The following is a 20,645-nucleotide window of genomic DNA, read 5'->3' on the forward strand; positions in this document are numbered from 1 at the left end:
GATTGGAGTTTTAGTAACTAAGCTACTATGTTGTTGTCTTACACAGTGTTGAGACAGCCTTATTCGCTGTTGAATAAGGACTAACATGCCTATTTAGCTACAATAGGCTTAGAAAAGAACCTAGAGTAATCTATATGTTTTAAGCTCTCATTTGGTTTGCTTCAGAACTTACAAGCCACCCCAACAGTACGGCACATCACTGCAACATTACAAACGTGTTGTATTGTGACGACCTCAATGTCGCAGTAACGTGGTAGGAATGGCTTAATGTCCGCTTTTTGTGGACATTCGAATTTACTTCGTAGTATTCGAAATTTTTAAATAATTGAAAATATCCAATATAATCATTTGAAATTTCCTTATCTTACTGAGGTTGTATCTCACCATATTAAGGTTATATAACTGTAATCCATTTATGTTTATTAAATATCTATATGAACTTTTTTTAACAGTTTGGCTTTTAATACTGTTTTCTGATCTCTATTTCTTTTTTCCTTAATTGCTTTCCTTCCAGAAAAAGAGCTAAATTATTTTGATAACTGGATGAAAGAAAAACCGTTTTAGTACTATATTTTATAGGACGCTTACCTATTTTATTAGCTTGTTATATAACGAAATGTTTCGTTTTGAATTAAAAGCTTTTATAAATCAATACAATCATAGACTCCAAATTAGTTAACTACAATCTTCATTTCCAAATTAGCCATTTGTTGCTTAATCTATAATACTGAACAAATAGTTATAGGTACAAAAGTCAGTAGCTGGGAAACGTGGTTATGGAAACTAAATTACAAGGAATAAATATTTATGCTTAAGTTATATTAGTTATACAAAACGGGCATTCTTTTTCACCATTATTACTCCATTGACAAATTACAATTTTATGATATTTTTAAGCTATAAATTTAAAATGTCTTACACAGCACAGCTCCAATATATTTAAATAATTGTATTACAGTATAAATGTTGTATAATTTGTTTCATTTGGTGATTAATGTGAATCATTTGTTTTAAACATATGACACTGTTAAATAGCTTAAGTTCACGCCGGGAAATAATGTTATGAATCTTACTTCACGGTACCAATGTTATGTTAAAAAGTTTCGACACCAAGGTTAAATAGTTTTACTTCTAGGTACCATGTTATATCTGAAATTCCTATGTTGTTAAATGTTAAATATGAAACTACTTGCTGTAAAAGGCAGTAATCGTATAGTGAAACGTGTACAGCATTTTTGCGTTGTGAAAAAAATGCATTCCGGGACCGCGCCGTGAGAGGATCGAAAACATAAAACATATACAAGATATAAAGGAAAAGTTCATATTAAATATATAAAGAAAACATACTGTAAGAGGTTCCAGATTAAATATCAGTTTATTCAATTACAACACAATAAGAAAAATCTTAACCTCATCTGAGAGTCTGTTCATTTAAATTCATAAAAAAACTTGAGGTTTGTCTGGTGATTTAAAAGAAAGGAAAGGGAAACAATTTAAGGCCTGAGAGTTAAATTTTAGATTTGACGTTGTTTTTTTTTCTGCTAAGGACGTTTTTGAAAAGCTTGCCTAAAGTTCAAACACACCAAAAAAAATAAAACTTATCTTGAAGGGACATCTTGAAGCGGAGGACTCTTATCTTATCCCGCGTTGATGTCGGCCGGGCTCATCTTGACACTGGTTCTAAAAATGTAGACCCACTTCACTACTGTAGAACAGAAACAGGAGCACTGCTGCCCAGGATGGCTATCCGCTTGGTCCTGAAAGTCCTATGTCAACACGCAGGTAACTCGTTCAAATTTCGCCGGTCAGAAACGTTGTTGCTAGGAAATTACGGCTCGCCTGTTCTTACTCATCCCAAGAGCAAGCTTCACGGGTAACGTCCCAAGTAAGTTCCAGAGTAACATCCACAAGTCCAGCCAACCAGTAAGTGCGCGAGTCCAAAAGTAAGAGTGTCCAGAGTAAGTGTGTAAGAGAGTCTCGCCTCTTAACCAAAACGCGACCGGGGAGCATATTTGCCGCTCCCCGCTGGAAAACACCTCTCGGAGTCACTTACATTTTGTCCAGCAAGCCCAAAAATCAGCGAGTCGGTCCGAGAGTCAGCCAAAAGTAAGTGTGTCCAACTCAAATTTCCTTCTTCTCCTTCACCAAACGGGCTCCCACTATGGCTTCACTTATCGCCCCCTTAATTATGGCAAAATCTTCGTTTTCAACTCCAGAATGCGGAAATAAGGGTGATCGTGCATGCGCGCCCTTCTTCACTTAGCCAACAACCGGACCCTCAATCGCCAAAAACCTGAACGACTTACATTGAAAGACAAGTAGCAACCTTTGACCTTTCCGTCACGTACTTTCTTCTCTTAAGGTCAACTAACAATGAAAATTCTTTCTCGAACATTCTAAAGCGCGCGAAATCATGACTTGGCGAAAATTGCCTCCCTTTCCCTGCTTCTTTCACAATGAATAAAAGTTTGTACAAGATTTACAAATAGAGGAAAATAAATAATACTCTTTTAAACTAAATAATATTTCCAGAAGCATCTGTTTTCCCCCAAAATTAAAGCCTTAAATTAAATAATTCAGAATCAAAACAAAATTTAAATTTCCATAAATCATAAAATCATTCACCTAGTTTTTACAACGCTATCAGATAATTTCTCTACATAACATTCCTTTCCCCTAAGGAATTAAATTTTGGTTTACCAAAATTTAGCAGACAGACACTTCTTGAAATACCATGACTCATACTGTGCAATAAGGCTAAAGGATAACATAATGTAACAATATTTCACACGACTACTTGGTACAGTGACATTACTGACACGTTAAATTTAAAGTCCAAAATGTGCAAGTAAAACAACAAGATTAATCAAAGCAATTACTAATTAAATACTCAAGGAAGATCATTAAAAAAACAATTAATCAAAACATCAATTAAATCACTTAATTAATTAAACCTAGAAATACTCAGAACACATACAAAAATAAAAATAAAATATAAGGCGTTAATCACAAACAAAATATGTCTAAGATCAATCAATAATTTTATGACAAAAAGAATTTCTCTTTTTTTTTTTTTTTCAGTTCATTGCATCACATTAGTGTTGCAGTCTCTGTGTGGCCACATTTCTGAACGTTTATTTATCTATTCATTCCTTTTCAGTCCATTAATGTAAACAATTTCACCTGAGGTCGAACACATTCTACTATTGTGACAATTTCTGCTGAGCACAATCATGGAGTACATTAAATGAGTACGGAGTTGTCAATGCAAGCGAGGGAAAACCCTGTAGTTAGAAATCATTGTGTTAACAACTCCCCCCTGCAGCCTTCAACGCGAGAAAATGAAAGCAACCAACCCCGGAATGTGAACTCAGCACCACAATACTCCTTAGTAGAGGAACTTGACCTTAAAAGAAACCAGATTTCACCCTCCTACGTCTCACCTTCGACCAAGGAAGAACAATCACTCTTTCAAAGTTGAAGAAGACTTTATCTTTCAATTTTTGCCTTACAATAGATAAGCCACTGAATGTGTTCGAATACACACACCTGAAGAAAGAAATAATCTAATCCGATTGTTCACACCCAAAAAAAAAAAAATGAAATAAATAAAAATAAGATAATTAACGCGCCGCAAATACATAAAATACATTCCTGAGAAGATAAACACACTAATAATTCAAACACTTCCAGATAAAATATGTCACATGAACGTATTCAAAAAAAAGAGTAAATATCCCCTTAAGTACTACGAAATTGAATAACTTCCAGGAATGAATCCCAAACAATCACGTCTAAGAACAAAAGCGGCCTGATCAGGGCCAAGCATTAGAAAAGAAAAGAACGTTACAACACAAGGAACCTCGGAACCAGCCGAAAATACCCCACACAAAAAAAATCAGAAAGAAAACGTGATTGTCCAAAAATTCAATTCAACCAAAATCAATTCCGAAAATAGCATCCAGAATACGCTGTGCAAATACCAATTAGAATGTCATCCCAGACACACAAAAAATAATAATAATAATACAACCTAATGCATGTACAAAATAACGTTTGGCCAAAAATTTACAAATACTACCAAGATACACATATACACATAAAATGAAAATACAATTAAACTGTAAAAATTTCGTACATAATTCAAATGAGCAATGAGATCCGTGACACTTAAACAAAAAAATTTTAAATTGCAATACCTAAACAAATACACAAATAGTCATTGCGTTAAACCATGTCAAGTCAAAAAAATATTTCACTGTAATTCAAATCAAGCCAAAAAAAATCAACCAGCAAGAGTGAAGTGTCGCTAAAAAAATTTTTCAAACCTCAAGGTAAACACCCGTGAGTAATAACACCAAACTTAAGTCCCCTTAGTAAGACCACACCAAAAAATTCAGTAATTCTAAAAATCCATTAGGTCCACAAAAAAAAAAAAAAAAAAAAAAATTCAACTAGTCAAAGAAATCAATCAAAGCTGGACTGAAGCACGTTACTAGAACACTAAATAAAATATCACAAATCAAAAAAAGTGTTCAAAACAAACCCCCCAATTTTAGGCAAAAACTGAGATCTATTCTGCATCAGACTCTTCCAAAATGTTGTATAGTAACCTAAGTAGCAGCCTTCAGCAACACCTCCACCCAAACAAAAGAAACAAAGTAACTCTTTACCGCGTCCATGTAAGCTGAGAAGAGCGCTGTATTATAAATGACAGACTCAAACTTTACGTATCAAGCAAATCTCCAGACACGTTGAAAGAGAACATAAGATCTCTTATCTCGGAAAGAAAAGTGTGCTGACCGAAACGTTACAATCCTGAACCAACACAATGAAAGAGATACAACAATAGATTTCTCAGATAACAAGTTCCTGTTTGCCCCCGGTGTAAGAGGTCAAGTGCCACCATGAAGTGCAAGTATTTACAAGAAAACGAGCTTTCAGGACATTACAACTTCACGCAAGACCTAACTGCAAGCAACAAATGCAAAGTTCTCAAAAGTGCTAAACTAAAAAAAATACTCATAACTCGTAACTCAAAATCCCTAAAAATCACACAAACGAAATCCATAACTCAAATTCTACTATTTTCCTATGACCACAGAAATCTCAATTCTTCCACAGAAACCAAACATCAGAGAACTTACATTTTACGGACCTTGGCAGAAACCACCAAAACAAAACAAAAACCTGATACAACTATTTTGATACTACCAATTCAAATACAAAACTTAAGCCAAAACAAGAATTAACCCCAAATTCAGCAACAAGTCCAACCAAGAAAGAAAATTCAGTAACTCAAATCAAATCTATTACGATTCACTAGCAAATTCAAGACAAACTACTTGTAATCAACAGAAAATTCCCACTTGTGAGTACAGAGCAAAAGTAACCAATCTTCTCAAACTTATTTCAAAATTTTCACAAAACAAATTCCCGTTGTCACAAAATTCTCATTAAACTTCACTTTCTACAATTCACAAGACTAAATAAACAATTCTCACATGACAACTCTTCACAAACTTAAAACTCAGAAGATAACTAATCCCAATTTCTCTGACTCATTAAACTAATTAGAACTTCACTCAAGCTGATGAATTCAATCCAAACAAATTAAATATGCAAACATCACTATTGCTGATCTCAGGCAAAAATCCAAATCTAACCCATGTTAATTTTAAAACAGAATTTTGCAATTGAAAAACAATCTTCAATTTTTCTAACTCATTCATTTGTATCATTATGCCTTAAGAACTTATAAAATTCATTGCTCAATACTAAATTAAATTACTAACAATTACACAATATACTGGGATCATATCAAAACATTGTAAATCAAAAAGCAATAATATACTACGCTAGAGAATCATGAAAACATTACATACATTTCACAAAATATTATTCAATCAATTAAAAAAAAAATCAAAATTTCTCTAACGTTACCCCTCACAATTACACATTTCACAAGATTCTAGGTTAAATAAGTAGCAAAAACACAAAAAAAATTTCTAGCTACGCATAGCTATGGCTTGTCTCATTCAGTAAAATAATTAGAGTCTTTAATCTCTTTCTCTTAGAAGTGCTCAAAAAAATGAGTCCAGTTTTTACCGACAAGCACTCGAAACTTTATACAAGGATACACAAATAGCATAGGATTATCGTGAAATAATTCATTTTCCATCTTGTATCATAAATCAGTACGTTGAAAATCAAAAATACACATCTAGAAAACACTCAAGGATTTTCAACAGTAAGAATGTACAGTACCTATTCTGCTACATTAAAATATATATTTTTCCTAATTTTAAAGTTCAATTCTGTTTGCCTAATGTTAAAGTCCAAAATTTTTGAAATTCACACACATTTTCAAACTTTATCACTCTCGTATTAACAAATAAGCAAACACAAATCAAAAACTCTAATTAATCCTAGCACCCAAAATTTAACACCTTCTTAAAACAGTAAGTTATACGAAATAAATAAATTCAAAAAATCAGTTACTGATTCGATCCTTCACTAAGCAGAGGTCACGGCACCAATGTTATATTGAAAGAGTTTCGTGAGAGGACCGAATAAACACAAAAAAAAATATACAACTTATCTGTTAAGACATCTGGCACCAATGTTAAATTTTGCCGTGAGAGGATTTAAAGTTCAAACAAAAAAAAAAAAAAAAAAACTTATCTGGTGTGGGCCTCTTGAAGTGGAGGAGAGCTCATATCTTAGCTCTATCCTTACGTCACTTGGCAAATCCGCAAGCCAGAAACTCGAACGGCACGACAATAAATTACATCAGCTATACCGTCAAATCTTACGCCTGCTACTGGTTTCCATAGAAGAAAATTATTCCCACTGGAAGCAAGAGAACAGCTTACACCGCACGGCTGTCTGCCTAGACTCTCAGCTCCACCAAGGAAAACGTAGACAATTAAGCTAGGCATTTTAGAGAACGGCTAACGCAGGCTTCCAGTTGACTAAGGTGACATAATTCCTTCTGTTTTCAAGTCGGAGTTCAGAGGACAACGTCCTGACTTTTGCCGATACAGATAGAGACCCAAGTCTCTGTTAATTTTTTTTTTGTTATTCGCTCAACAGTTTTTTTTTTTTTTTTTTTTTCTTCGCATTTTTGAGAAAACCCACGGCCGGGGAGCATAATTGCCGCTCCCCGCCGGAAGCACAGCTCGATGCCGACTAAATCTTTTCCTTTCTCCTTCGCAACACCCACAAGTTTTTTCTCAGTCTCAGTCTCCGTCAACAAGTCCGTCAAGCCCGAAAATCGGCGAATCCAAGCAGTGAGTGCCTAAGCGAGTCAAGAGTAAGAGTGTCCAGAGTAAGTGTGTAAGAGAGTCTCGCCTCTTAACCAAAACGCGGCCGGGGAGCATATTTGCCGCTCCCCGCCGGAAAACACCTCTCGGAGTCACTTACATTTTGTCCAGCAAGCCCAAAAATCAGCGAGTCAGTCCGAGAGTCAGCCAAAAGTAAGTGTGTCCAACTCAAATTTCCTTCTTCTCCTTCACCAAACGGGCTCCCACTATGGCTTCACTTATCGCCCCCTTAATTATGGCAAAATCTTCGTTTTCAACTCCAGAATGCGGAAATAAGGGTGATCGTGCATGCGCGCCCTTCTTCACTTAGCCAACAACCGGACCCTCAATCGCCAAAAACCTGAACGACTTACATTGAAAGACAAGTAGCAACCTTTGACCTTTCCGTCACGTACTTTCTTCTCTTAAGGTCAACTAACAATGAAAATTCTTTCTCGAACATTCTAAAGCGCACGAAATCATGACTTGGCGAAAATTGCCTCCCTTTCCCTGCTTCTTTCACAATGAATAAAAGTTTGTACAAGATTTACAAATAGAGGAAAATAAATAATACTCTTTTAAACTAAATAATATTTCCAGAAGCATCTGTTTTTCCCCAAAATTAAAGCCTTAAATTAAATAATTCAGAATCAAAATAAAATTTAAATTTCCATAAATCATAAAATCATTCACCTAGTTTTTACAACGCTATCAGATAATTTCTCTACATAACAACACATATATTTCCTAAACAAATTTTTCTGTTCTCTTAACAAATGGAGTATTATGCAAAAAAATTAACAAATTTGCATGAATTAATTATTCCAGTTCATAAAACAATTATTGTTGCCTAAGCTGACTTACGGAAAATCTGTATTACAGTACAAAATCTTTAATTCGGACAACTATAATCCTGACCTCAAAGCTACAAACTTTCTGCGCATGCATTGCACATAATATGTTTACGCATGCGTGTTTAATGTATAACGGACGGTGTAAGCTAGGCTAAAATTATCTATTTCAGTTAAAGAACTGAAGTCTGCCGCAATAAAAGGAATTCCATGAAGTTATATTTTACCTTAAAATCCATTTTTCTTCCCCGTTTTCTCAAAGACTTTAATTTAATTTATCAGTGTTTTATATGTGAATTTCCAAGTTATCACAATGAAATTTTTAAATTCCTTTCTTAATTTTTCTAAGCTTTTCAATAGTAGTAAAATCACTGAATACTTGCAGATTGATTCAGGTGCCATGTAAGTGAATGGTGTATAATTGATTGTTTTTCCTATTTTATCTGTTTGGAAAAAATAAAAATTATAGTTACATTCCTTCCAGATGTTCTATTTTTAAAGAACAATAGTATATTTGATTACTCTGCACTTCTTTAAATTTGTGGTCTTAACTCTAGAAATTTTAGTCATAATAAGAGGGTTAATGTAGTGAATGTATATGCACGCAAGGAAAATGCTTGTTCCTGCTTCTGTTCTGACATGATTATAGAAAATTTATAAGTGTATTAAACCAAAAGTGCATGAAGTGTTTAAAATAGCAGAGCTTATGAATAAATCTATTGTAAACATGACTGTATTAAATTTATGTTCTTATCTTACAGTTTATTATTGAATTGTATTTTTATTTTGGTTGTTTTTATACCAAAAAAGGAGTTAATTTTTTAATTTTAGAGAAAATTCATCGTGTAATAGCTCAAAGTGGATCTGCTGTTGCTGATTGGGCAGTAAATTCTAATAATTATACAGTTTTCAACAATAGTATGGAATTTGCTTCAACGTTAAATTGCCAGTCTCCATCTTCTTGGAGGACAGTTGAGTGTTTACGTTTTGCAACTTTAAACCTCATTGAAGCATCAAATTATAAGGTAATTTTTGTTATTGATTTATGTATGATAAAATAATATACAAATGGAGATTTTTGAAATGAATGATTTGTGCAAAGAACCCCAAAACTAAAAGGTAGAAATGCTTGAAATGGTCAAAAATATTATGCATTGGAAAATTTGGTCGAAAACTTATTAATGAAAAGTGTTAAAGAATCCTATATTAATACTTAAACACCTGGTAGCTGCAAAGAATAAAATGCACCAAATATCAAAGCAAAATGTATTGTATGATTGACATTAATGGGGCTTGATAGGCTGTATTTACTCGGAAAATATTTCTTCTTTATCTCTTTAAATTTACTCCTTTTTCCTTGCTTGTTCTAAAATTTGGCAGCATTCTTTCTTACTTCTAGGAACCCTAATTATAACTAACCCTCTATCTAAATCTTTTGCTTTAGCTTTCATATAATGTACTGAATAATTCTTAACATTTGTTTCATTGTTTCCATTCAGTTAAATCTTACACTATTTGTATTATAATGTATCTGATATTTCAGTAGAGTGTGTTTTGTGTAATTCATTTTTTATTAGCATAAATAATGTGAGGTAGGTTCTCGCTCTCTGTAACATCTTTTATTTCTATATTGGTAATTACTTTTGTGTAGTTTTTGCCAATGGTTTTAGTTGCTTCTCAAATTTGAATATTCACTTTCTTCTGGTGATATTCTTAAAGTTTGTAAATTGCAGCTGATTCTTTTAACAGGCAACCCATGGTTAATGGTTAATTAATGTAGTTATCACTGCATGGTTCTTTATATTGGCACATTTTATGTAAGTCATTGGATATATAGCGTCTGTTCCTCATATAAATACATGATTGTCTACTACTTCTGTCTACTGCATTTTATTTTTCGTATCATCATGCTGTTTTGAGAATGTTTAAAGAAGCTCATTTCAGATTGGAACTGGCGACCAGATGTCGGGGATTTATTGATTGTCTTGGTATAGCCATGGCTGAAAACATTTTCTCTCTTTTATAAGCCAAAGTCAAAATGCCTTCTGCACTAGTAGCAAACTTCAAATCTATATTTCCTCCTTGCACCTGGAAGAAGTGGGTATCTTTCACTCAAGCCTTCTTTTGGAGCAGCTGCTTCATAATTAGAATTTTTTGCATTTTGTTTAATTGTAGGTTTTCTGATCATCTCACATTTTGAACATTATCATGTACATCAAATTTCTCTGCTGGGCGTTTTGAATTTCTGATTTTCTCCCCTTCATTCATGAAATACTCTTTCCTGTCATTCCTTACTTGCTTTTATATTTCATTGGTAATTGTTTAAATCTCTTCTGTCTTAATTCCTAATCCTGCTAGATATTTGCTAATATATGTACTTATTTATGCATAAAATTGCTGTAATTTTTTGTGACATGAAATTTCACAAGAACTTTTCTGGCACTAAATCTTTTTGACAGAAGCTGTTTGATGAGGTTAAAGTCATTACCTTTAAAATCTGGCTGTTGCGTAATAATTTTTAGTACTTCCATAGATAAATAATGTAACAAAAATGCTATGTAATCTTTATGTTCAATATTCACTGGCATTTAAATAGATTTTAATACAGTACAAAGTCAGATCCGGACGTTCAATATCCGGAATGGTCTAAAATCTGGACCTCAAAGCCGCAAACAACCCCTTTTTTTTGGTTTGTTTAAGAATTTTTGTATGGTTTTCGCATGTACATTTTATTTTTTTTCCCATAATGAAACATGTAGAGCATTCTGATTCTTAATTTCACTTCAGCACTAAATAAAATACCTCGTTATTCAAGAAACAATAATTTTAGCATAAATTTTATGATCAATAATTTGGCTTTTGTAGCCATGTATCTATCTGCTTGGCATACATCTCAAACTGAAACATTCTATTTAGAAACATCGTTGATTTTACATTATGAAATTTAAGGGGAGCAAGGTAATAAATGAAGATGATATAACAGTTTTTCATTGTGATGACAATGCCCCAATTATCAATCAGCAATCAGTTAACGGATGGAAAAATCTGTAGTATGGTTCTAGATCCATAAACTACCACTACCGAAAGTGATGAAAGTGGCAGAGAGGTCAGTGGAGAGGAAAATGAAAGGACAGAGAGAAAAATGAAAAAATTTCGATTTATAAGTTAGTCGGAATTCTCAACACAGCAATTATAGGACTCGAACGAAATGAAACTTTGTAACTGAACAAAAAATTATGTCTCTTTATAGAATTAAAGAGAAAGTATTAGCACAAAAATCGAAGCAATTTAAACAACTTACATTGAAGTTGTTGAATGTTTAATAAAGTAAACAAATATTTAGCCTTTTTTTTGTAACTTTTGACATCCTTTAGATCATAAATGCTTCATTATTTCATAATTAAGCTTTCATATTTTTTATTTCGACATGCCATCTTACTAGATTTAAGTTGATCTAATATCCAGAAAAATCCCATATTCGGAATCGCCAATGTACTAATGAATCTAAATCATCTTTGTATTGTACAAATTATTGTCATCTTTATGTTAAAATTTTTAATCATTTTACAAAAATCAATAGCAATGGTGAGAGAGCTGTCTTACTTTCTTGTTAGTAGAATTGTTACTACAGTCAAAAGTCATTAATTCGGACACCCATAATCCGGAATGATCTATAATCCGGACCTCAAAGTTACAAAATTTCTGTGCATGCGTGTAAGACCTTTACGGCTGCGAATATGCGTGTGCGCATGCGCAAAATACATTTACGAATGCACATTTAATGTATAACGGACGGTATAAGCTAAGCTAAAATGATCTAATTCAGTTAACGTTGCAGATTACGTTGTTCCTTAATCTTCGAATTGGATTCGGCTTATTATTTTTTGCAGACTGTTACAGCAACTTTATAAAAGTAAGCTTGAACTTTCGATTATGTCAAATAGAATTTCTGATATATATTTACTAATATGTAAAGGATCTACAAAGCGAAAGTATGTTTCGAAGTCCATTAAACAAAAAGTGGAATTGCTGCAAAAAATGGATAAAGGCATATCCTTCGTTTATCTAAACTTTAACGTTTGTTTATCTAAACTTTGTTTATCTTTAATGCTGCGGCACGCAATGAATTGGAAGTTGATCTGTCAGCACTATCCTTATCTTCAGGGCAGATGTTTTTATTTTATTTGGCTTATAATTCCTTACTAAATGTAGTATTTCATCTCGATGTACTCCGTGTTTGATATGATTTAAATCAAATTCCTCGTCATTATAAATTCACTTCTGATAGCGAAGAAAGTGACAGAGGTTATTGAAAACGAAAAAATTTCGATTGACAAATTAGTCGGTATTCTCGACACAGCAATTATAGAACTGGAACAGCGGAACTTTGTAAATGAATAAGAAATTATGTCTGTTTATAGAATTAAAGAGAATGTATTATCACATAAAAAACGAAGCAACTTAAACAACTTACATTGAAAGAAATGTTTTAATAAAGTAAACAAATAAATATTAAGCTTTTTTTTTTTTTTTTTTTTTTTTGTAAATTTTGATACCCTTTAGATCATAATTGTTCTTTATTTCATAAATTATGGCTTCATATTTTTAATTTTATAATTTCTGCATGCCATCTTACCAGATTTAAACTGATGATCTATAATCCGGAAAAATCAATAATCCGGAATCGCCAAAGTCCCAACGAGTCCGGATTAACGAATTTTGACTTTACTAAATTCTCCTAAATTACTATTTACTAAATTCCATTCAGTTTTAGCTCTTAAATAATTCAGCTGCATGTTCCTTTCTTGTTGTTTTGTTTCATTGATTATTCTGTCTAAAACTTCATAGAGAAGTAATTATTCATATTTTTTAAAATTAATAATTAATTCTTATCAGTAATTGTGTGCTTTGAGATGGTAATTATTCTCAGATCTGTTTTCCAGCTTTTTCCACGTAGCCCCTACATTGTTCAAAAGTACAATTTTCTGTGCTCTTACAAATAAACAAATAAAATAATGCAAAGATATCTCATAGTGTTGAACAAGTACAGCAGCTTTAAAAATAGTATTCTTCGTATCTTGCAATATCGATAAAACATACGTGATGCACAGGTTTTCTCTACTACATTTTCATTTAGACTACCACAGTAATTCTGATTATTGTAATTTCTGTTTTTAGCTTCTTCTAGGTTTTTGTATTACTTTCTCATTTCATTATTGAAAAGTCCAGTTTTCTGAATAGAAAAGCAGTTAGGACTTTCTTGTCTTTTTAACTTTATTTATTGAATAACACTATACAAAAATAACTTTTTTCATTCCTAATCCCAAGACAAAATACAACAAAACAGAAGTGAAAAAAATTCATTGCCTAATATAAGTCTCTGGCACACCGATAGTGGGTGGTCTTGGTCATAATCATTAAGTGCCCCCCCCCCACAGTGAGAAAGGTGAGTTCTGTTCATGGGTCCTATAAGATCACAGAGTGCAAAAAATGTTTGTTCAAGTATGCCATTTCAGTAAAGATGTTCGCTTCAGGCAATCATGGCATATAAGTAGTAAAAAAAAAAGGGCCACAGCATTACATTGTGGATATTGTGGCAGGCAAGCAAGAACTTAACCTTCCATAGTTTTGTCTTAATGCTCTCCAATTATTTCAAGTGATGTCTTTGTTTCATAGACTGTTTTATGTTTAGGCTTATTGTAGGATGTGACATATTTTAGTTCGTTGATTATAATAGTGATGCACCTTTTCGTATAGGATATCTGCTTGTTCATTTCCATAGATGCCACTGTATCCAGGGATTTTCTGCAATAGGCCTTGTCATAATTCTTAGCACTGAAGAACTTCTGTTGATATAAGGATTTCTAAAGAGCCAATGGCTTGAATTACTGCTTTTGAATTCAATAGCAGGATATCATTCTCGAATTTATAATGTAATGTCAATAACTGTTTCAGGCAATTACTAAGAGCCTCCACTTCACCATAATACATAGCATGTACTCTTCTGTTTCCATTTTTGCCTCTGCTCCATTGCTTGTCTGCTTATCTCAGCATCTTTCTCTGCCTCTGGTTACACTTTGATGAACCTTTACTGCTGTCTGCTGTAAATTTGATATACTGTTTCTTTCAAAATAATGCAAAAAAATAGCAGTTTTATGGATATATATATATATATATATAGTTCCTAAACAATATTGATTATTACTCCAAATTGAATTGGCTAAAATGCTTCATAAGAATAAGTTCTTTGAGTATCTGCATTGGTTCGTAATCCCTTCTATTCGCGGAAATATTTGGCCTGACTAGAATTGCCGGTTTGGCTTTACCTTATAACTCGAGTAAAGACGAAACACCTTCGTATTTACGTATTTTTATTAATTATTGTTCATTGAACGGGAGTTGGTTTGTTCCCCTTGAAAAGTCAACTAATTTCCGATCAATGACAATGATTACATGTTTTTAACTTAATTTTTCCTTTTACAATTGAAATTTTGTTCTTCATGATGATTTAATTCCAGTCCTCGTTAAAACATTATTAACATTTTACTTTCAAGTTACTTCAAAACATTTTTCAAAATATAACTTGCCGGTATAGGTTCACTCTTTTAAAATAATTCTACTTTAATTAAACTTAGAAGATAATATAATCAATTAATCAATATTGTTTAGGAAATAAATTATTATTAACTAACTTTGCAGATATTGCGCAAGTTGTAGTAACTTGTTTTCGCACTAAATGAATTTAAGATCATACAACATTATATATATATATATTATGTCATTATAACCTTCTGCATTGCATATGGTTTTCTGAAAATCAGATTGAAGAAAAATTTTACTATAACTACTGCTGCAATCCAACTATGCTGTCTCTCTTTTGCCCTTCCCTCCTGCTCTAGCTTGCATGTGCTTCTCGGGTCGCTGTATCATTCATTGTTTAAAGATGGGCTAAGTTTTAAAAATTGCAGGGTGCATACTGCATCCATAGTTCTGTGTGAAGCAAATATTGTGTCTCCAAAAAGGCATTATTCAATAATAATATGTTGAATTTGGTCACCTCTGTCTGCAAGTCCATGTACATGGCTTTGTCAGTCTATGTGTGCAGTTTGGGAATCGACAAATCTTCTACACGATCGAATCATTAAAATTAAAATTTAGTCTGACAGGATGAATTTATTTCTCATGGGATCTCCAATGGAAAGTTTATTCAACCATCTTTCAAAATTTAAAGAATGGAAAATTCACCAAAAATTAATTTTTTTTATTCATTGTCTGCCCAATGTTTCAGCTGTCTTTTCAAATAGTCATTTGCGGAACAAATTAAAAGTAGTGTATGAGAAAAATTAAATGTGCTTAAGTCATTAAAAGGGTTTAAGGAGTGTTTTCAGCATAGCATTTACAGTAAAGAGATATAACTAGTGATTTGAAAGGTACAATGCTTTGGAAGTCATTGATCTGCATATTAACCTACATTGCCTTGGCATTCTGCAAATAAATTAAGTCATTTTTTACTAGGGGCCCCACCACAGGCTGAGCAGTTTTAAGTAGCTGAGCACAACTAGTTCAATTTGAGGTTCGAATCCCACGAATGGACTAGCTGCATGGAAGTTTTCATGGTTTTCCCCATGTATACAAACCATTTTCTTTTAGACAGTCCTCCACAAAGGCATCCCTCTTCTTTGGCAGATATCCAGTGCTTTGTCATAATCAAATAAACCAACCAACATTTTTCACTGATTCAAGATTGAAAATCATGCTTCAAGTATGGTTACGAGATTATTATCATTTCTGCCCTTTCTAATCGCAGTTATATTACAAATTGGTGATACTTTTTTCAGTATACTGGGTATTAAAATATGGTATTGTGTTGCGAAAATATTAATTGAAATTTTATTGTGTTTGACATTTCTAATTTTGCTAAGTTGTTTTAAGAAATTTAAGATTTTTTATTCAAGGTTTTTAACATTATTAATATATTTTTTGTATTGTTGAGTACCTTTTAATTAATATTTTGAATTTTTAAATTATTTTAAGAAAGAAGTGAAAACAAACTTTGAAGGCTGCCACTTTATAATTTTTATATGTAATCATTATTTTTATAGTGGAATGAATATTTTTTTTAATAAAATGAAATGTTATAGTGCAGTTCAAAAAGGCCAGTTGCCTTTAAGCGAGGAATAGAGGTCTTTTAGAAGCAACTGCATGGCCACCTTGCCCACTGGTGCAGAACAAAGTGGATTTACCCATAAAATGGATGTGTTAGTTTTTAGAGAAAGCTGTAAGAAATCTTCCAATGTAATTAGAAATATCTTAGTAATAATAAAAAGCATAATTTCACTAAAATTATTTCAAAATGATGTTAAATGGAATGGAGATTAGTTGTACAATACCATTTTGAAAATTGTTGTGATTATGCACAACAATTAATGGATGTATGCAAAATTTTTATGTTTATAATATTGTGCAGAAAATTTTGAAAGGCCTTTTCTAAGCAATTATGAAGATTTGAAACCTTAATTATGACAATTTTGCTTCAAATTTGATTTTTTCCCAGTCTGTCTTCTTTTCCATCTTATGCTTTCATTCTACTCATAGTTTTTCTATTCAAAATTTGCTGTGTACGTCCCCCTGAGATTGGAGATGAGGAGAGGAAAATCTCTAAGCTCCAACATTTTGCTATCTGGATATCATGAACAGATTCTAATACTACATTTTATCTTGCTATAATCTGACCTGAGGTTTTACATTATGTGTTTACTCTTCACATCCTCTCCTTGGGAAGGTTACAAGCAATGATAGCACATATCTGCTGACCCCTAGGAACACTTCTAATCCCCAAATTTAATGCTTTTTTAGTTAGGAGACTCTCATATGGTCATGAACTTACTGAGCAAGTAGTTGAATAATCTAAAAGTATGTTTACTAAATTTTCTAAGACATAATTTGATTATACAAGTTGTTCATCTTAACTTGATTTTTTAATTTTTCTATATTTATTTTTTATTATAGGTAAGTGCTATAAATAATTTTGTGGCCATAAAATGTGAATGTAAACTTGGGGGGGGGGAAATGCTAAAAGCCAGTTACGGTGTGTAAGGAATGGAGTTTCTTATATGAGTCATATTTAAGCATCGCACAGCCATCAGCAAGTTGTTATGCTAATTCGCTTGTAGAGGACCTACCCATTTTAATCGAAGTTTCATATAGTATTTTAAACTTCTGTGTATTAATTTTTACATTGCTCTACAATAAGAAAATCTGATTTGGTTTTATAGTAAATATTAAATTTAATAGATTTCCATAGCAGTGTACCAGAAACATTTTCATTTTAATTGACAACAATACTTTTTATGAAAGATTTTCACGAGACTGCGAGAATTTGTTATGTGATCTTCCAGACACCTGAAATTCACAAATTTATATTTTAAAGACTTTCAAGTTGCACTCAAAATTTAATTTACATATTATATCATGTATTATTCTAATATTTATAAATTTCATCTTGAAGCAGTACATTGGTTTTCATTGGAATGGCGTATATTTTACAAAATTTCTCTTCCTGTGCTCATGTTTTTTTTTCCAAAAAACGTTTTGTGTCACTTAGCCTTTTTCTCCGTAAAGCCTCGAAACGCTAGATAAAAAATATGTAACTGTGAGTTACACATTAAATTAGCATTAGCCCCTAATTCTGCACTTTTAATTTGGGCACTTATTGCTCTGTATTCTAAATATAGTTGAGATCTATTTGAGGTACTACTAGTTTTTAAAATAATAATAGCTTTATCAAAACTTCATCATATATGAAAACTAACCCAGGATTATGTCTTCTTAACTTTCTGCATTACATACAGATTTTAGCCAGTCAAAAATTTTACTATAATACCACTGCAATTCAAATATGCACTTTCACCCTTCTTTCCTACTCTAGCTTGCAGGTGCCACTTGTGTGACTATCATCCATTACTTGAACATGGGTTAAGTTTTAAAATTGTAGGGTATATACTGCACTCATAATTCCATGTGAAGCAAGTATTGTATCTCTAAAAAGACATTATCCAATAGTAAAATCAAGTTGAATTCAGCCACACCTGTCTCTAAGTCCATCATTTCCATTTACACCACTGTCTCAGTTTGTGTGTGCAGTTTGAGAATCAACAAATCATCTACACAATCCAATTATTACATATGTGTGTATATATAATAAATTAATAATATTATTACATTATATATAAAATATGAAACAAATTTATTAAACTTAATTAGAACCAACTGGCAATAGATCTTTAATTTCATAATTTTATTATTAAACACATACCGTCTTCAAGGATATGCTTTGCATCATTTTATGTCACTAGGGATAGCAGGGAAAGTAGTGAATAGCAGGAAAAGAGTGATGCAGCATGCACTAAATAGCAGGGAAAGAGTGATGCAACATGCTGCATCACTCTTTCCCTGCTATTTTTCTGCATTGCGAGACCTTTTGCCCAATTAATGCTCAGAATTAAAGCAAAAACTTGCCGGGGTTATAAATATTACTGCAGTTTGTATGCATCACCTTTTGCTTGCTTGCTCTGCCTGAGAAAGTCATGTCTCTTTGATAAGCTTCTTTTTCTGTTATCTAAAATGTAAACTGTGTTTAAAGAAATTGTGGGCCATGTTTAGCATCCCTAATATACTAATTTATGCAAAAATGTATTTCTGAAGAATTTTTCCTGCTCAAAGAAAAAATGATACCCTAGCAATCAAGCTTGTGATTTTCCTTCCAGTCATATCTGTGCAGCATATTTCTCAGTGATGACTAAAAACTGGATTGGTTTCTTCTTCCTTAGCCAGCTCTTTGCTAAATTGTATGAATGTACCAATGGCTGTGAACCTCTAAAATATCACACACACATATATGTGTGTGTGTAAGATAAATATGTAAATATAAATCATAATTTAAATTAACAGTAGTGCCTTATTTCTTTATTTTAATTTTTTATTTCCCTTCTCTTTTCTAAAAATAGCAGTCTTGTCCTGCAGGGCATCATTTCGACACTAATCCATGTTATATGACTCTTGCATAATGCTGGTGATATAAATGAAACTAAAATTCACACAGCCAATAATAATTTTATAAGAGTATTATTTATCCAGTCTGATGCACTGAGAACTGAAACTAACTCATTCTGAATAATGAAGGTGAAAAATAGTTCAAAGATAAGCTGGAGGTAGTTTTGCTAACAGGCTTGTTTCCTGTGTTTATGAATGAAGCCACTTTTCATGTTTTTGGTAATGTTAATCACCATAATTTACACTTTTGGGGCACAGAAAGTCCATATGGTGTAATGGAACATAGTGTGATTTTCTGAAGGTGAACGTTTTCTGCGCCATTTCTAATACTTGTGTTTTGGGTCCTTTTTCTTCATGGATAGACCGATTAATGGGTGCATTTACCTAGATATGTTAGAGCCATTGTTTCCTCAGTTGGGGAAAACAGTTCCTGGCTTTATTCTGCAGCAAGATGTTGCTAATCACCTTGGCATAAAAATATATGTCAGTACTTGAACAATTGTCTACCCCATTGCTGGATTGGCCATGCTAGGTCGAATGATAAGTAACTGCTTTTTTAGCCCCCGAGATCCTGTGATCTAACCTTTTGTGATTTTTTTTTCCTGTTGAACTTTGTTAAAGACAAAGTATTTGTGTCTCCATTTCACAGGACTTTAGCAACTGAAGCAACGGCTAACTGAAGTGCTCGAATCATTAACAAAGGATGTTCTATCACAGTGTAGCAGGAATTAAAATACCACATGGATATTTGCCATGCCACCGGAGGGGCACACACAACACATCTATAGAAACTTGGATCACTATAGTTTCACTCTAAATTTAATTTTTCAAAATAAAATAATATCAGCATTCACAGGTATGCTTTCTTTTTGTCACATTCAATAGGAAATGCCCTATATATGCTTAAAAACTGGCTATATCTATGTAATGGACAACGGTGATGGAAACACGCCATTAATTTTAAAACATTTGTATATTTATCTATTACTTATTTGATAGCCAAAAGTTGGATGGTTTCGTTGGAGTCCTGTTATTGATGTTTGCACACGAGAAGAAAACAGAAGAATTCTTCCTGATACTCCAGAGAATATGATTAAACACCATAAGGATAACTTGCATGCAGATTTTAGTTATATGTCTGGTGTGACTAGAGATGAAGCTGTCTCTATGTTATGTAAGTTGTTTTTTCGATGTGATACAATTTCTCACCATATCTCTTAAGTGAGCTGTTATATTAATGAAGCCATTTGTTGTGTATGATCCTTTCAGGCGACTTTTTTAAACGAATTATATATTTGTTCTTAAGGAAAATTTCTATACTGTAAAAACATGCACTCATATGTCAATAATTAAGAAAATTGCAGTACTAAAAATAAACATAGTAAATGGTGGTAAAGTAATATGGCCTTATAAAAGAAACAAAGCACAGAAAAGTAAT

The 20,645-nt window shown here is 32.6% G+C and overlaps 1 protein-coding gene across 3 annotated transcripts in view; it reads left to right on the plus strand.

The window, feature by feature from the left end:
* The window catches only part of LOC118198012 (cholinesterase-like), an 85,718-nt gene that overhangs the window by 23,715 nt on the left and 41,358 nt on the right, over positions 1-20,645 (plus strand). For all 3 annotated transcript variants that reach the window (XM_085809171.1, XM_085809169.1, XM_085809170.1), the window contains 2 exons: positions 8,987-9,180; positions 20,207-20,381. In XM_085809171.1, coding sequence (XP_085665297.1) covers positions 8,987-9,180; positions 20,207-20,381 — 369 coding nt within the window. The remainder of the gene's footprint in view (positions 1-8,986; positions 9,181-20,206; positions 20,382-20,645) is intronic.

The sequence above is a fragment of the Stegodyphus dumicola genome, chromosome X2, assembly GCF_044657685.1.
Source record: "Stegodyphus dumicola isolate Sdum_Otavi_A_Nest chromosome X2, ASM4465768v1".
In the NCBI taxonomy this organism is placed as follows: domain Eukaryota; kingdom Metazoa; phylum Arthropoda; class Arachnida; order Araneae; family Eresidae; genus Stegodyphus; species Stegodyphus dumicola.